The sequence below is a fragment of the Pelodiscus sinensis genome, chromosome 6, assembly GCF_052426305.1.
Source record: "Pelodiscus sinensis isolate ZL-2025 chromosome 6, ASM5242630v1, whole genome shotgun sequence".
NCBI classification, from domain to species: domain Eukaryota; kingdom Metazoa; phylum Chordata; order Testudines; family Trionychidae; genus Pelodiscus; species Pelodiscus sinensis.
Window position 1 is genome coordinate 3,319,340 of NC_143057.1, and position 15,434 is coordinate 3,334,773.

A 15,434-nucleotide genomic window follows, 5' to 3' on the forward strand; every position below is an offset into this window, starting at 1 on the left:
AAGAGATTTAGGTGCCTGCTTGATTCTCTGTCCAGAAGCCAGCTACCAATGGTAGTGACCAACCACCTTCTTTAACAATGACACTGATGAGCAAGTGGATCAAAGCGTTTAGAGAAAATGATTTTGAAACCAAATGACGATGCGCATCTTTAGTCCTATCTATCTAATCTTATTCTTCAAGACAAGCTATGTTAGATGAGCTTTCCCTGAAAACTGCAGAAAGCGAAGTGATAACATTTACGCTCTTAGGAATTCCAGGGCTGCTTGTAGTCTGTGCCCAACTGTCTGTCCCAGTCTGATTCCCTCTACAAGAGGCTGGGATTTTCTCCAATTCTATCTTCCACATGAGTCACTGGCAAACAATTACCACATTGCTTATGGGTCTGTGGCAGGGCTGTGGGGCGACGACTTTCTTTGCTTGAACTTGGTTTTTCATGCTTGGCTCGGAGAACAGCCCCATCCTGGTTGTTCCATTGTTTGGCAGCTAGACCCAATCAGCCTCACTGGTTTGCAATCACAGGGCTTTTGACTGTCCCCAACTCTGCACATGGAAGGGAGGGTGTTACACTTGCGTAATCCTCAGATATTTGAAAACGTCTCAGAATCCTTGGGGGTTGGACTTGATGGCCTCCTAAGGTCTCATCCAACCCTGTGACTCTAAACCTAAACGCAAGCGACATTAAAAGGTGCAGATTCATTGCTGCGCACCTCCGCGTCCATCGCAAATGGAAATAATCCAATTAAAGAGGAAAGCTTGCTACTTCCCCCAGTTTAGCTGTGACTCCATCACCCTATCTTCTCTTCCCTTTCCCTCTCTATGCCAGAGCTACTGAGAATTGCACACAGCCCACCCCAAATCATTTTTCTTTCCACCTCACGTATGGCATATCAACAACCTTCATACAAACAGAGACCACAACATATAGCCAAGAAATATCACCAAGGGGAAAAATCTCCTGTTTTGAACAGATTCTCCAAATGTGAAATGCCACTCAAAGCTCATAGGCAGGCATCTCCAAAGCATATTATATATTCATAAAGACCTCCTCAGCACTCTTGACAGCATGTCAAAAAACACGTCCAACTTCAAAGCATGCAAAACAGCTCACTTCAAAGTCAAAATCAAGCAAAATGTTCTTCCTCTAAGCCCAAATACCCTGCTGCTGGGGATTTCTTAGATAAGATAAAGGAAAATAAAGAGTTTTAGGATTAAATGGGGCACATACTGGAATCTGAAGACACTAAGCTATAGAACAGAACAATGAAACTGTCACTTTTGATGCCTATACATTTCTATAGGTCTCAACCATCGACTATGAAAACCACCAGTTCTTTGACTTAACGCTAACCCATCACTACAAGGTACTTCAGACGTATGTAAATAGTAGAACTTCCAGATACTGAAGTTACTGAATTTTTTTTAAAATCAATGTTCAGCTATGTGTTGTTCTCATTGAAGGGTACAACCGGGAATATTCAACCCAGGAGATTCACAGTAGACAAAGAATTAGCAAGATTTCTGAACTAATCCTGGACTTGCTTACTTCTGTGGAGAAGTTTAGCTTGTTGCTCAATTAGAGCTGCAGTGGCAGGTTTATGCTGACAGAGCTCAACAGAACATAAATATAATTACTCTAACATGACTATTAGGGTACATTTATGAGGCTCCGGGAATTCCACAACCATGCTCAAGTAGCTTCTACAAATTAGCAACTGAGCTTTGAAGCACAACATTTTTTGATTTGTTGTCCCTACATTTCCACGGTTTCGTTTTCTATGACTCACAATCAAACCTAATTTAGATCAATCAAATCAAAGCGGCACAAAAATCATGGAAATTAAAGGTAATGATCAAAAAATTTATTTTGAGGTCCAAAATCAAAGCCAAAGACAATCTGAATAACTACAAGTATATTATACACAAGGCAATACAAAACATGAACTTATCAAACAAGTTTTGCAACAGCGTGTTTCAAAAGGTCACAGTCACAACAGATGATGATGGTGCCTTTATCCACTTCTGAAATGAGGTATATGTGCGCATCATTCTTACCGTCCACCTGAGCAGTCTCTCACCATATAGATGCTCATTATAAACTTTAGACTAGTGTGCCAATTTGTGTTCCTGTGTATTTTTGGGTAGGGCATGGTGCAAAGGTCACAGATGGCAAAAACAGTTGGTCATCACTTAACTATTCCAGCCAGTTACAAAAGGGGCAAGGTGGTACGTACAAGTATACAATAGGGAAACACATCGGCTGCTTTCTAGCATGGTTAGTTTCTCTTTAGATGCCGGGAATACTCGTCAATAGTGCGGAGTGCTAGACTAACCCGAAACATCCAGGAATAAATTACTGGTTTGTAGGAGTGTTTCAGGCAACCAACAAAGCAAAGAGATGGAGAAATTATACATCTACTAATGACGAGAATAAGTAGATTTATGAAATATAGTGCTTGCTGACACAGCAGAATTAGTGCTAAACTTAGAAGTTTATTATTTATTCACTTTTTTGTGACACACATGAACAAAGTGACCTTTCAGAGATAGATTTCTCCCATCGGTGTTTAAATGGCCAATCAACGGCAAAATTATCTAGCAGGTCTCATCTCCTCAGGATAATTACACATCCCTACCATTAGTGCAAGTGAGAACTCTCCAGGAACTGGCCGCTACAGAGTTCCTGACAATTCCTAACAAAATGGCAGAAACATTACTCTTTTGCCTCTCCCAATATGAAGAAAACACCACACACAATTCTGAAAATATATATTACTGTATGCAGATACTGCAAAGAAATTCACCTAGGGTTTTAGCTGCTTTGCAGTTTACTAGAGTACCTAGATTAACCTTTACATTCATTTAAACCTAACACAGTAAATCCTTTGGAGGCACTCCTGCAGAAGCCTTGATGATCTGAAACGGTTAGGAAAGAATCCATTAAAATAACCTTGAAAGCAATCAAAAATTAGATCAACCCTCTGAAGGCAAATTTACTTCTGGCTCATGAACCAAAGCTCTCCGGAGTGGTGTTTTAAGTTGTCTTAAGACCTTTTGTTCTAATTTTCAGCCAGAGATAAAACAGACTATCAGTAGCCATCCCTCATTAGTGACTAACACAAAAGAGATCTGGGCAGGTTTGGTTTTCCAATTTAACATTTGTTCATGGTGTCTAACAGAATCTTGGACTCCAGTGACATTAGTAGATGAGGAGCAAGTCCGATACCATGCACACTGTAGCAAGTAGACCCATATGCACAAATACATGAAGAGTTCAAAGCATCTAAGATAACCTCCTTCATGCAACAGAAGTAACTTTATTTGCTAATGAACAGACTGCCATGTATTTGGCACAAACCATTTACCCATTTAAGGAGTTTTGTACTTTGTATAATATTTTGTTCAGTGGTAGTATTAGATTCAAGCAAAAATGGCATACATTTTATGGGGAAGATAAATTATAGAACAACATCTAAGGGATTGCTCTGATACATTCAGTATAGCACCGCTGCATTGTACTTGCTAGTCTTTGAGGCTCTTGGTGGGGGGAGACAAACTTTCAGCCTGACAGAATTTTAGTTAGCTTTTTTGCTTTTATTAACAAGCATATAATATTAATTGGCAAAACACTGAATACAAGCTTCACTATCATAAAAATCAAAACAGTAAGCAATAATCCCCAAAGGCTTATTCAGACAAAAACTAGCCACCAATAGTACAAAAATTACACAGCAACACAAAGCATAAAAAAATGTAAACTTTCAAATGAAACTAAGTTAAAAATATGGTTTTATACGGTGATAGTTTCAGTATCTTTATATACCACATATTGAGGATAAAGGCTTAGTGGTTGCACTGGCTTATTGTCCCTTAACCCTAAATTAATCTTGTTCCACAACAAGAAACAACTTTCCTTTTGTCCAGTTACATTGTTTGGGAGTTAAGGATATTAAACCAATGTTATAATTGTATCTTAAACAGACCTGGAACTTCAGCGCACCCTTCAGAAGTTAGGACTTCTGGAGGCATGCCCCTAAGTAACTCTGCTCCTGTGAATAATCCCACTGACTTCAACCAAAATAGCCAGGCGAGTCAAGCGACAAGGGAAGCATTTGCAGTATTGGATCATTATGCCATAATCCTACAATCTGGTCTGGGGCAGGCCACACTGACTTCAATTGGATTCAGCAAGGACATAAGGATCTACCAGATGGATCAGATTGCAGAACCTAGAGCTTCCATTTGTACGTGAGCAAATCCAAACTCGTTTGTTAAAAACAAAACGTTGGCTTACCCTGAGGGGCAAGTTTCCAGAAAATGTGAATCTAATCCCTGCTTTTGTCAAAACGCAGACTCAAAGGGCAGTTCATAAAGAAATTATGCACCTTAAAGTATGCACTCTCTCTGAACTGGGACCTATAGAAATATCAAGTCAACTTCTCCGGGAGAGTTAAGCATGCCCTTATGCAAACAATTCTAGCCTGCAGGATGTTTTTTTTTTTTAACTTTGAAACAGAGGACAAGAGGCGTGGGTTGCATTCAACCTTCCATTGAAGCATGTGAACTGAAGCGATTACCTGAGGAAATACAGAAACTGGATTTTTCTGTAGGAAACAGTTTAAGATGTCTGCATTACATGCATTTCTTAAGTACTGATTAAAACAAATTTATCAAAGAGTCATCTGCTGAAGTACAAACTGGTTGGCTTTTTCCTATTACTTTTATTTCAATGATCAGATTTAAATAACTGAAAAACAGGGTAGCTATGCTACTACATTTACCATTGATGGAGGGGGAGGGGGGAATCCAGTGACTCTCCCAAGACTAATTATGCTGTTATGAAGACAATAGAGCCAGATAAGCTTTCAAAGGCTCATAGCCTATTGGAAAAAATAGCACCATCATAGCTGTAAGTCTGATATTTCATATGGTCCCATATCCCCAGAGGTTAGTGTGTTGTGTACAGTATTGCACAACCAATAAAAAATAAATATTCCCAGGTTAGATGGTACACAAAGATACCAGACGTAACAATGGCACAAAAACAAATTTCAGATAGGCTGCAAGTCTTGCAGATTGCTTCCACAATTCACATTAAGGTTTCTTGCCAGATCATTTATTTAAAAATATTGCTGACAGGTAGTTCTTGCACTTACACACAACTTTAAAACCCCAAACTTCACTTCAAAAAAACCTCCCAAAAATAAAAAATAAAAAAAAATTTGAATGTACATTTTAAAAATCCCACCTACATTCCTTCCCAATTTAGCGGTAAGTAGATGCTACATTTACAATTTAAACATATGCCTCATAAATGCATGTTTCAAACCTATTGCACAAAAGCATAAGTAATGCTCTTTATCCATACAAAAACATCAAATAAAAACTACTCAAACTCAAAGGAAAAAGAAGAAGCTTGTAAAAACATCTCACAATTTCATTTTATATGCCCGTAAATAAAGCTGGACCATTGAAACCAAAATACTTGGATGGTAAAATAAGATAGAAGGCTTAAAATAGAATAAATAATTTTATAAAGTTAATTTTTTTAAAACCCCCAAATCTTATTTAAATTCAATATTATATATTCTATCTGAATTCTCTATTTTAAATGAAAACTATATCTAGTGAGACTATCAGCCTGGGTAATTAGTCTCATTGCTGTTAAGGATAATGCAACAAGATACTCGTACTGCAATTATTCACCAGCATAAGCAGTTGTGAAAACTACCTCACAGTAACTCCATCCTCACTAAAACCAAAATAAACAGAACAGGACTCACACAGGACCAAGAGAGACCTAAAAGGAGCCTGACCTTCACACCTTAAACAAGGTTTTAAAAAATCAACAGCTATTCAGCCCAATATAGTTTTGGCATTAACATCAACTCTCTCAAGCTTCACAGAAGTGAAACAGAACTTTAGACATCGAACCCTTAAGGTCTCCCACTGAATGTGACATTTCATTGTATGCCAGTCTTCCTGCAAAGTTTAAAAAAAAATCAAACCAAATGGTGCAGCAAACCCTACGGGTAACAGTTTCTGTAGGGCAGATATTCGGACAGGGTGCAATTTAGAAAAATAGGTATTTTTAACCACTGAGGTTTCATCAGGTTAATACATTAAAAAAGCAGAGTTACCAGCTGGAGGTGTTAATACTGGCTTCATATTTACGTCTCTATACAGATATTAACAGATATTTAAATATACTGATATAGCACCATAGCAAATTCAAGTGATTCCAAAGAGAGCCACAAACTTACAAATATATATTCTGTACTGTAGATTGTTACAGTGAGTGAGAACTGAATGACAGAGAGGGTTTTGAATTTATATGTTCATACGGTTCAATTGCTCCTCAGTTTACTTACACAGGAAAATATTCAAATTCTGATGTACGTCAGTGGCGCTGCAGTAAGGCCTGGTGTTACAAAATGCTGCTGCAGTGCATATGCTGAGGTAGACAGATCATGTATATATGTTTATTAAACCCTTAGATGATTAGGATCACATTGATAAGGACAGGGTCTCTTAGCTGAAGTTCCCGACACACACCCCCTCAAAGGACAGTGCCATCGGACCCACAGTTCCAGAAAGTCCCAGTAAATCGACTGACTTACAAGGCCACCTCACCAACGTTCCTTTCTGTGATAAGCTCACATAGGGCTAGGTGCTAAAGCTGGACTGATTAGGACTCCTTCCTCTTCCGACACTGCTATTTTTTTCTCCATGTTGTACATAGATAAAAGCTGAATTGCCGATAGGTGCATATAGGAACAGAAAGACCAAACCGGAGCCAAATTCTAGTCCTCCCCTCCTCCTCCCACCATGCTGAAATACTCCAGGTCTAGATGTCAAGAAGTCCTGGCTGGCCCAAGGAGTACTCTGTACATTGACATCTCTCGGGCCCTAGAGATGTGCAGAGATTTCCCTTTATTTCTCCATTTGCACCCATTCTGATCGCCTCTTCATTCACCTTGACAGCTGAGTGCAGAACCTTTGTCATGCTGGTTTGAAATATATACAGGTGAGTGGGGTTCCCTCTCCCAAATGCAGCAGTAGGAAAGCTGAGAGGAGGCAAATGGAGAAACAGAAGGCTCCAATTAAGCACGTGTAAGGAGGCACACAGGAACATGGTGTTCTGGGGGGCGGGGGATTACTTCCAGACCCAGGAGAAAAGAGAATTGACGTGTTTGGATCAGCCAGCATTTCACAGGATGTACTTCCTGGGGTTAAATCGAATATTAAATAATGATTTCTTGCAGGCCTGAGGAGCCCAACTGGCTGGAGTAGGATGGTGCTAACAAGCTTAATAGTGATGTCAGCCACTGGCATTTGCCTTATGGAGGAATAAAAGGGTTTAATAATATGTATACAAAATTGGTGGGTTTAGGAGGAGCTTTCCCTCCTGAGAGTTTAAAAAGAAAGTAATAACCTCCAGCTGCCCGTGTGTCACACCCTCTTTTCAATTTCTTACAATCCCCTGTGCCAGTCAAGCATTTTAACATTCCATATTTTTATTATGTTATACAGTAAAGTGCTTGCAGAAATCACTGTCAACCAATTTTTTTAAGTCACCTATTTTAAAAACCCTTCCAAGATTTTTTTTTTTAAGTGAACACCCTTCTAAGCATTAGCTGAACATGGACTTGAAGACATACGTAGAAAAAAAACACTGTGCCTCTCTCGAAGCTCAACACAAAAAGCTAGATTAATAGATTAAGGCCAGAAGGTACCACTACAATCTAGTCTGACCTCCAAGACAGATAGGGGCGCTAAAGAAACCAACAAAAGCTTCTAAAGGAAACCATTAAAGGAAATCCAGAATTAGTCAGTAATTAACAGATGAGTTTTTAAACCAGTGAAATAGAAATGTGTGCAATGTTTCTATGTGGGTGTCTTCCAAAATAAACACCCTTCAACTACCCGTGACAAATTCAGTTTAAAAAAAAAAATTCTCCCTAAAGAAAACATGGATTTCTGCAAGCCTCTACTGCATAAGACACGTCTACCCTAAATTTTACAAATGAAGCACTTTGAGTAATCTTTGAGTTGTGATCAGATGCAATTTATGCCACAACGTACTATTGGGGGCAAATTAAATTCATTTTCAGTTGCCTCATTGAAATATGCAGAGGGATGTGAAAACATACATGAAATATAAAATGAGATGAAGCGTTGTGCGGAACTCATGACGTTTTCAGAGGCCTAGACTTTTAGGAAGTTTTTAATGCAGCATAAATATCATCAGTCTCTATATCATCAAGGTATGTTCAAGGATCCTCAAAGGGCTCACCGAAAGCCAAAGTAACTGATGCACACTCTGTAAGACAGGAACACCTTGCAGAATATATCAAAATAAGCTTTAGAAGTTTCAACCCATGGAAAGTAACTAAAGGTAATTTCGGGCTCAAAATCAACCTTGTGAATCACCCCCTACAACATTTTAACATGTTTGTGTAACTGCAGCAAAGAGATGAATGACATGGAGCTACATGGAACTGTGAAGTGTTTTCAGGATCTGTAAACTTAGTGCTGGTAGTGTCCTCTTGTGATTTATTTCTTTCGTACAAAAAAAGTATAAATATTTTCTGTCCAGAGATCTGGGCAACACATCCCCAGAAGAATATTCAGAAAGGTGGTTGGCTGTGAGAGCACTACAGTCTTCCAAAACCATTCTGCTGGTTCGTGTCACGTGTGAGTTAAGTGATGCACTAAGAAGGTGCCTGATGATAGTCTCTGCAAAAAACGCTGTCCAGAAGGACAATAAAGGTCTCTTACAGCAAGTCCATTTTGGGTCTGTAATGTAGCAGGAGAGGTGCTTTCTGCAAGATAAAATAATGAGCTAGTTTAAGAAGCAAAATGAATCCTCCCATGTGATAGGTAAGCAATTCATCAAAATATGCGATCAATGTATGTTTTAAGGCCAGAAGGGATTAAGCGCGGCATCATCTCATCTCACAATATCACCCAGTTAGCCATATACTGAGCCCAGTTATGAAGTCCCATCTACTTTGAAAAGATGGAGAATCCAGCACTAATTCTACAGAACTACCAGCATAACTACCTTCCCTGTTAAAAAGTGTGTCATTTCCAATTTGAATGTCTCTAGCTTCCAGCCCCTCGTTCTTCTTATGTCATTCTCCACTAGATTAGAAAGCCCTTTGGGACACTGTTGTTTCAACCCATGAAGGTACTTTTATACTGCAATCAAATCACCTCTCAATATTCTTTTTGGTAAGTGAAACAGATCTGGCGCTGAGTCTCACCATAAAGGTTCTTTTACTAGCCTTTAAATCATTAATAGCTTTTCTCCTCCCCCTGTCCACTTTTTCCAACATCCTTTTTAAAAAGCAGACACCAGAACGGGATCCCGTAGTCCAGTATCAGTCTCACGGATGCCACATTCAGAAGTAAAATCACATCTCTGTTTTAGTTTCTGCAGCCAAGGACCACACCCACCGTATCATACTTTATATGCTGAACTGTATGTCTACTAGAATACGACAATTGGGAGGTCACTATTGTCTATCAGCATTACCAACACCTCCACAGCTTCCAGAGCTCTGAGAAGACATTTAGGGGTAAATTACAAGCTAAATAACAGCACAGAACACTGAGAGCCAGGACTGGTGGCTGTAAACAAACTTTACAGTACTGTAGGAAACTTCGCCACACCCACAATAAACAAACATCCAGCTAACTAAAACCTGGCCGAAACACAGATGTTGTCAGACCAGAGAATGCATGACTAGACACATTCAACGTTATTACTATTACATCTATGCAACTACCCTTACTAACCAAATTTGTAACCATCCAAAACCAAAATCGGGTTTAACAAGATGTCTTCTCCACAAAGCCACGTTGACTTGCATTAAATTACATTCCCGCCTTTAATTCTGGATTATTCGAATCCTCTGTTAGTGTCTTCTTTCTTTTGCCTGGGACCGATATCAGGCTATTTACCATGTCGTCCTGCTTGTCTTTTGCTAACGTAATGCCGCTATGCCCAGTTTCAGGCCAGAAGGGCCCATGGGATCTTTTAACAGGATCTCCTGCACACCGCAAGCCACTCAATTTCACCTTTTGCTATTCAGGCCAAAAAGAGTTTGGTGAGACCGAAGCTTTCCAGGCCTCAGGAAATTAAAGTACTGTGAGCCACAGGGAAAGAATGTGAGAGACCAAGGTGCCACCAATACCCAAAGCCCCTGGAACTGCAGAGAGTGGATTTGACGAGTCATGCCCTGGTGATCCCAGCCAGCATGCTGCAGATGAAGGCAAAAAGCCAAAACAATAAACCCCCAAAGTCCAAACTAATCTGACCGAGGGAAAAATTCCTTTCCAACCTCACATCTGGCAATCAGTGACACCCTCCGGAGTATGCGGGTGAGACACGCCAGCGGGACATCGAGAAAGAGAATTCTCTGCACACCTCAGAGCATGGTCACCACTCTAGTATCCCATCTCCAGTTGTAAAGAAACTCTTCCCATCTTCTGAAATGTCCCCGTTATTCCAAGGGCACCCAGGTGCCACTAATAAAGATCAGTGATGCAGAGATGTCCTGCACCAACCCTCACAGGGCTTTTGCTTGCACATTATCTGCGCCTGCTGGATGACCTTTGATAAGCCATTTCATCTCCATGTGCCTCAGTTTTCCCATCTGTACAATGGGGGTGGTTTCTCTCCTGATTTGCCAAACACTGAGATCTATAGATATATTAAAAAAAAAAAAAAACTGTGCGAGAACTAAATATCATCTCTAGTAGATGCTCCTTAGTGCCCTCGATTACTAACGGCCTGAAAGTAGTTCATTCTCCTCAAGTAATGCAACATCATCTTGCTTCTTTCCAAATACAGGACAGGACTATACATCAATCTCTTTTAGATTATTAGCATTTTCACCATCTCCACACAGTGAAGAGTTTCTACCACTATTAGAATTTCTTTTTCCTGATTTATCTGAAAAAATCTACTGTCCTTAGCCTTGCCAACCACTGATTTTTTCCTGATGTCCTCAGTTTCCACACTTTATAACTTCTAATTTACACTGATAGCTATTTACTTCCTCCTTTCCCCCCAAGTTATTATATATAGTTCTTGGTCTCTGACCCAAGATGGACTTCTAACCAACTTGTTAGCCAGTTCTCAAATTATTGCAGGTTTAAAACTGTGTATGATAGATACTCCATGAACTCTGTTCTGTAATCAGGTTTAACATTTTTAAGGCTAAACATGAGTGAATTCATGAAAAAGCAATTGTGCCGTACCTTAAATCTCCATCTAGTGACAACTACAAATTTGAGCGTATGGTCCTTGCCAAGAATTTCTTCATTGCATAATATATCCAGCTGATTGAAAAGGAAGAGAGACTTAAATTCATTAAGGGACACACTATACATACTTCTGAGACAAGACAATGCAGATGGATAAAAGTCATGTTAAACATGTCAAGAGTTACCTAAGACATGCAAAGATCCTAATCCTTCCTGCAGCATAAAACCAAACTTGCAGTGCTAATGGAAAAAGGCACTCTATTAAAGACAGCCTTCCTAGGTCTGTTTGACTTCTGAATGTTGAAAGACATCCTCAGCCCAGGGAAGTTCACTGGGGGAACATTTCATAAAGTAAACTAACTTTTTGATCCACTGACTCTCTATGTGGCACCAGCATCTCACCCTAAGTCCAAATCATCAACAGGAATTTTTAAAAACCTGTACAAACTTTCTTTTCTTCATTAGTGAGCTTACCTCGTTTGCCATGCTACAAAAATGGCTTATGCATCATATTGCTGTATGCAATCTTGTCCTAGCCGTGTGGGTTCCAGGATATTAGAGAGACAAGATGGATGAGGTAATATCTTTTATTGAACCAACTTCTGTTGGTGAGGAAAACAAGCTTTTGAGCTTTCACCTTGAAGTGGCTTTCACCTTAAATGGTCCCTTGAAATACATGTTAACTATTTATTTTAAACAATCTGTTCCACTTTGTACACAAAATGGCATAGCTAAGTACAAATACACTTCAGAGACATGAGGGCAGCTCAGAGAGCTCAAAAGCTTGTTCCTTCTACCAATAGTACCTTTGATTGGACCAACTTCTCTCTCACCCACCGTATCTCTCTATGCACCACAAAGCAGATGACAATCAGGGTTGGAAAGTGTATTTTGAATGGCTGGGGTCTCTCACATAGGGACTACGTTTACTCTAAATTAACTCTTGTTGTAGTGGCTTTTTGCAGATTTGAAAACAAAGATCTTAGTAAGAAGGTGCTAGAATCAATATGTGTCTTTTGTTAAGATAATCTGAGGATTGAAGTAATTGTAGACTTAAGCCAGTTCTTCACTTGGGACAGGCCCGCAACGTTCCTTTGAAAGAACTTCATGTAAGCCATGCGGGGTAGGGGGAGGGGAAGGGGACCACTTATAAATACAATTAAGAGCCAATAAAATTAAGCATGTTTCTTCAGACTAGCTAAAGAAGCTGGTTTTAAATGGGCAATTGTTAAAAGGCACAGAAGGTCTACATATAAATGAGATGTGAAGCTGTTTCAGTTGACAATTTCTGTTTTAAGAAATTTTGGAACGAGGTAGGTTGACAGATTACATCCCCGAGGGCTGCTAGGAGTGGGTGACGGTGGTCGCGGTCAGGTAGGAACAAGGTTCCAAGACTGAAAGGCTAGCTGTTTTGGTATGTTGTATTCTGAGATGGGAAAGGATGTTGCAGAGCTGTGGAGAAGCTAGGTAGGAAGAGTAAAGACAGGTATGTAAGTGAGGGGGAGGAGAAGGCGGTTCGGAGCTGGAAAGCAGTTAAGTAGAGATGGCGGTCCTGAAAACAAAAGCATCACTCAACAGAGAATGAGGATGTGGGTGAACTGTTGGCATGTTAGTTGGGCTAGGACCTACAGTTTCCCAGCGTTTTAACTTTAGACATAATCACTTGTAATGAAGCCTTGAAGCACAACCTGCAGTCCCTTTGGTTTATGTTGGACAGCTGCTGACCTTCGGTGAACTTCAGTCCTGGGCATATCAGGAGCACAAAGGCTCTGGACCACTTGAGGAACATGGCTTCAATAAGACTTCCATGGTGGATAGGCCTGGACCGGTCCTATGCACTGGGGTGTAATTCTCCATTTTCTCTGATACACATGATTAGACAAATTAAGGACCCTAGTGGAACCTATGCCAAAGCTTACTGCAATGGTATTCGGTTCAAACTGGATGTGGAAACAGGGGTATTAAGGGGTCAGAGCAGCCGTTTGACTAGTATTACTAGCCCAAGAATCAACAAGAACTGAAACTTCAGGGGATTAGTTTGGGGAAGGAAGGAGATAAGTGTGCTAACTTTCATATTTTGCCCTTTTATTTTTTTATTAAAAGGCTGATAGATTCACCTAGGTCCAGCTCAGATAAAAAAAAGCTGTTTTAATCCTATTACAATATCACATTTTACCTGGAAAAGGTTTGTTGGGTTCTCTCTCTAAGAACAAGATTACAAGGAAAAGCATTACTTCTAAAAAATGAGCTTCATACGCTTGTTACACGCTTTTTATTTACACTGTCATTTTCTCTTATGTTAAAATATTACCTCGTTAAAAGAAGAAAGGTTAAGTTTTTTGGCAATGAACTTCTTTAGATGTAAGACTGTTGCTTGTGCTGAACAGCGGATCCATTTTCGTTTCAATCCACGCAATTTGCTGCTATTGCATTCCAAGCAGATGCTTACCTTTAGGGAAAAGCACACACAGCCCCATGTTGGTTAATAGGATTTCCTGAAATCCTGCTATGCATTCTGGCAAAATAAGGTCAAACCATATAACTAAAACCTCTCTGAATTCAAGCGTTCACTGTTACCTTACTGATATAAAAAAGAGCTGTCTGTACCTTGTCAGCTTACACCTCACTCCTTTTGACCCAGACGCGTCTAGATTAAGTTGATAGCCTCTCATTTGTACATTATAGGTGTCAATCTGACTAACTCAGGATCAACCAAGGTCAAACCACAAACCAGAAGTGTAAATACTAACAGAACTGTACAATGTAAAAATCACCTTCACTTTTCCAGTCTTTGCCCATTTTTATAGGCAATATTCATGAACATCAAGATTAAATACATATGTTAGCATGATTATCAACTCAAAAGTGATTTTGTCTGAGATGTAACAGTGCTACAAGAATAGGTAAAAAAAAGTCAAAAGAAAGCTAATGAAAAAACAAAGTGTTTTTACTCAAATTACTGGTATGTTTGGCTATGATTTTTTCATGGAAATTTTAATAAATGCCACGACAGAGGTTCAGGAAAACAAGCATATGTCAAAGAAATAAGGGAGATGAGATAGTTTATTCTACACTGGCTTTTATCTGAAGAGTGGTTAAGATGTAGCCCCATGTAGGACATGAGGCATTAATTTATTCTGCAGCTGATCAATGTGCAGTTAACAACTACAATCTCCTGGCCATACAAAAAGTGAAAACACTGATCTACTTTACTACCAGACAGATGGATTAAATGCACATCTGCCCCGCAAAAGGCAACTGAACAGCCTGAGTGGAGACTGTATCTCAGCCTCCTTCTCGGTTTTAATCCAACCAACATCGTAACTATCTTCTATGGATTTTGCCTCAGTCATCCGGCTCTCAACCCAGCAACAGGCCAGGCAAACAACTGCTTTGCCTAGGTATGGGGACATGAAGCTGTTCCTATGACAGATATGTTGGTTCTGATCTTGAGTTTAAAAAGATGTCATTAAGTAGTCTTGCTTCCTTTCTGTTTTTCCTAAATTAGCAAAAAGTCGTTGTCTGTATTAATTATATTCGACGGTGTTAGAGCTCTAGATTTAGCCATAGGTCTCATATACTAGTTTTGAGGCACATTTTTTAATTCACTTTAGGCTAGACGACAATCACAGTTAAAACAGACACTGCCACTGCTCCTTAATAAGATTTGCTTGAAAAATAAATGCCACTACTGCTCTACACTTAAAGACACTTGGTCCAACTTCACACTGTTAAAAAGCATGGAGAAACAGTGCCATACTTTTTAGCATAAAAGTAAATGGTGACCTATAATTAAGAAAAAAAAACTGGTTGATTTAAAAAAAAAAAAAAAAGTTGCCTGAAAGACATTCTACCTGTTCATCACTTCTGTGATAGTCATTATCTTCTTCCTGTTTTTCCTCTGATGTTTCTTTGTTTGAACTCTCATCAGCTTTAGTTTCACCTCCAATAAAAAAGGAATACATTATACTCATGCAGTTAAAAGGTGTTAAACTGTAGGTAATCTCAATCAACAGTAACAAAAATCAAATCAAGACAAAGCAATTGGCGCTCTGAAAGTATTTCAGTGGTCAGACTGGGGGTGAGCTCATTTTATAGAAGTTAAAAAGGAGCATAAGCATCCTTGGTATTTGCTATTTTCTGGAAGCATGCTTAGCTA

General features: G+C 39.4%; 1 protein-coding gene across 7 annotated transcripts in view; it reads right to left on the bottom strand.

The window, feature by feature from the left end:
• Positions 1-1,845: 1,845 nt before the first annotated feature.
• Positions 1,846-15,434, bottom strand: part of PCGF3 (polycomb group ring finger 3) — a 67,173-nt gene continuing 53,584 nt past the window's right edge. For all 7 annotated transcript variants that reach the window (XM_075931292.2, XM_075931290.2, XM_075931291.2 and 4 more), the window contains 4 exons: positions 15,130-15,218; positions 13,587-13,724; positions 11,270-11,350; positions 1,846-8,823 (listed from right to left, as the gene is read on the bottom strand). In XM_075931292.2, coding sequence (XP_075787407.1) covers positions 8,776-8,823; positions 11,270-11,350; positions 13,587-13,724; positions 15,130-15,218 — 356 coding nt within the window. In that variant the 3' untranslated portion in view covers positions 1,846-8,775. The remainder of the gene's footprint in view (positions 8,824-11,269; positions 11,351-13,586; positions 13,725-15,129; positions 15,219-15,434) is intronic.